Source organism: Mytilus galloprovincialis, chromosome 4 (genome assembly GCF_965363235.1).
Source record: "Mytilus galloprovincialis chromosome 4, xbMytGall1.hap1.1, whole genome shotgun sequence".
NCBI classification, from domain to species: Eukaryota; Metazoa; Mollusca; class Bivalvia; order Mytilida; family Mytilidae; genus Mytilus; species Mytilus galloprovincialis.
In genome coordinates, this window is record NC_134841.1 from 42,357,157 (window position 1) to 42,360,367 (window position 3,211).

At 33.3% G+C, this 3,211-nt stretch overlaps 1 protein-coding gene across 1 annotated transcript; it reads right to left on the reverse strand.

Moving 5' to 3' along the window:
* Window positions 1–276: 276 nt before the first annotated feature.
* Window positions 277–2,426, reverse strand: LOC143072185 (uncharacterized protein KIAA1958-like). Its single transcript, XM_076247006.1, has 3 exons — window positions 1,750–2,426; window positions 1,262–1,483; window positions 277–975 (listed from the first exon to the last, which is right to left on the reverse strand). Exons 1-3 carry the CDS (start codon window positions 1,901–1,903, stop codon window positions 305–307), a joined length of 1,047 nt encoding a protein of 348 aa, XP_076103121.1. The 5' UTR covers window positions 1,904–2,426; the 3' UTR covers window positions 277–304.
* Window positions 2,427–3,211: the final 785 nt, after the last annotated feature.

Genomic DNA, 3,211 nt, shown 5'->3' on the forward strand with positions numbered 1-3,211 from the left:
TATCATATCCTTTATCGGCCCTAGGTCATGATATCAGCCCAAGAGCCGTAGGCTCGAGGGATGATATCATGACCGAGGGCCGATAAAGGGTATGATATGAAAAATGACATGTAATTATCTTTTTATCATATACTTCAACAGAAGAAATACAGACAAACACCATTAAAATTTTGTTTTTCTTTGATAATTTATAATTAACCAAATACAAATTTCTGAACTTTAATTGTTGTTATTAAATGATATAACAAGCATCAGAGTGACATAATTGTATGAAAACAATTACATGACTTGTATATTAATGTTCTTAGTTGGAAAAATTAATTGTCACATTTCCCGTAATAGTTGCCCCTGCAAACATATGCATTGCTTTTCCTTTGTGATTTTCATGTACTATTTCTGGCATTTCATTTATTCCTGTAGTTGTTGTTGCTGAAACTGGTTTAGAATTAGATTCAAAATTTGAAATATCTTTCAATACAAAAGAAAGTTCGGCTTCTTGGGAAGCAGACAAAAGTTCTGCATCATCATCTGATGGTATATCATTGTTGTTATCATCCACAGGCCTTGGGTTTTTATCTGAAGTTATTTTCCCTGTACCAATTTTACTCAAAATATTAGACATTTCCTTCTGTTGTTCAATTGATGCTGAGCTATAGGAGTTTATGGATTGAACATTTTTATGTCCACTCAACTGCATTATGCGTGTATCTGGTATGTCCTCATGTACCAAGGCAGTGATAGTAGTTTTTCTGACACTATGATTAGTTTTTCTACCCTGAATACCACCGTCTTCACACATTTTTTTAACAAAAGAACTTAGAGTGTTCTTTCCTAAAGCTTGTCTTGAAAACCAGACCCCGTCATCCTTAATTTGCCTGGAAAACCCCAAATAAAAGGGACAATCATCTTCAACCATATCTTCTGGTCTTCTTCTAAGAAACTGTTTATATGTCTGTATAGGACATCTAGGATTACCTGAAAGAAGATAAACCAGTTAAATATTGATTGTTTAAATGTCATTATTATACGCATGTTTACAATATAATATATATATACATGTACATGTAGCTACACTTGTAATATATGATATCTGGCTGTTATTTTGTGATGGCAATATCTTGATATCTTGTTTAATACATATTTACACTACATGTATACTATGTTTTGCGTTTTTTAATTTACTTTTTCTGTAATTCAATTAAAAAATGAAATAATTATTTTGAATCTTGTCCCCCCTATAAAACTTTTCCTGAAACATTACCTGTGTCAGCAAACATCTTGGCCTGAAAGGCACGGGTGTCCAAGTTAGCACCATTTCTTGTTTTGGTTATCCTCTCAGTATGTTCGAGATACTGCCCCCCGTCCGTAGTTGCCTTCATTTGGATGTCTCCCCATCTTAAGGTTGTGTGTTCTTCCCGGGAGCGTAAACCAAAATGTAGAGTGTTATTCATCCAAACAGTTCTGACTAGAGATTGAGGATTTCCTGCAAATAAATTTAAGGAATTTGTTTGAGTAAAAAATATTTGATTTAGACTTGTGTATACAATAAGGTTTAAATAATGTACATTCTTATGACTGTACAAAATCAGGTGAAGATAATTCAAGGTATTGTCAAATTATTTTTTTAATTACATCATACCAATGTGTTTATTTTGTAGAGAAAATTGTGACCTCACAAAGGGCCAAATAACAAGACAAAGCTATTTAAAACACCAATAACAAAAAAATAATTATGCAAAGAATTGTTACCTGCACCAAGCAGCTCTTTTTCGTATAGTAAATTAACTTCCTCAGCTGTGAAGGGGTCTGCTTTCCTTTTTTTGGCTCCCATTCCCATGGATTTCAGCTGTTTCAGTTTGGCAGACATCACATCTCTAGAGTGGTGAAATTCTTTGTCAACCATTATATTTATTGCACATTTCTCTGTTAGATATCTTGATATGCTGCTCGCATTGATCTGACAGATTGAGGTTCGTAGTTAGACTCGTCGTCTTTTTTCACTGTCATGAAGAAACGAGCCAAACATTTATCAAGTTCCGTAACAGGAATTTCTTCCGCTAACCTCATCTCGTTATTGGATCTTAACCATCTGTTGAAAAGTCTCATGTCACTCGTAGTTTTTCTAACTGTATTATCGTTTTTCAACGATTGAACAAAAGCAGCAGTGTCCGTGTCGTCTGCCATGTTTACAAACAACTTTCCGGAAATACCCGAAGTTCCATGTGATAAACCCCACGGACAATAACGGAAAGGCATGCGATAACATTCCGGAAGCAGTTAATAAAGGTGCCTTTATCAGCCCGCTAAGGAAATCTGTAGGAATCTGGTTAATAAACCTTGTAATCCTTTCATAGCCTTTTAATATTTTTAAATGTTATTGAACTGTAAAATTTAAGTATTATTTCATACAAGTATATGATAAATCCCTTTATCACCATTACCGATTTTTTGTTCTCATCACTTGGTATTATTAGCTAGTAGGAAGGAAATGATAGCTTTAGATATTCTGCTTTCAATTGTTTTAATTTCATAATAAATAGTTATCAACGGTCATGTTGTTAACTTGTAACCAGAAGTGTCCTGAGGGTGTTAGATAAGGGCAATAGATCATAGAATATGTTGTCTTGATGACGGAAGGATTACAATAATATATTTTGTATGACAGACTGTAATATAAGGGCAAATGCCAATGACCTGGGAATAAACAAATAAAAAACATGATGAGAGCTGAAGATGATATTAATTAAACCCGAGTGTTTAGTCAAAACTTGATGTTATTTCCTTTTCATTATGTTCTGTCAAGACAGTACATTGTTACTTGTGTCTTATAATTTTGATTTTATTATCTTTTTTCTGTCAACGTCAGTATACGATGCTAAATCACCTTGTAGTATATGCTTTAACAAGCGTTACTTGTTTATTGTTTATGAGCACTGAAACAATTTAACTCTAAAATGGTGTTACATCTCACAGTATCATTACTATTTCTTAACATTTTAATGATAGAATACTATGTATTGCATGTGCATGTGCATGTATAAATTTCCTGTTTACAAGACTTTGAATTTTGCAAAAAACTAACGACTTTCTTATCCAAGGCATATAGATAACCTTAGCCGTATTTGGCACATTTCTTGGAATTTTGGATCATACATGCTCTTCAACTTTGTACTTGTTGGTTTTATAAACATTTTGTTATGAGCGCCATGAT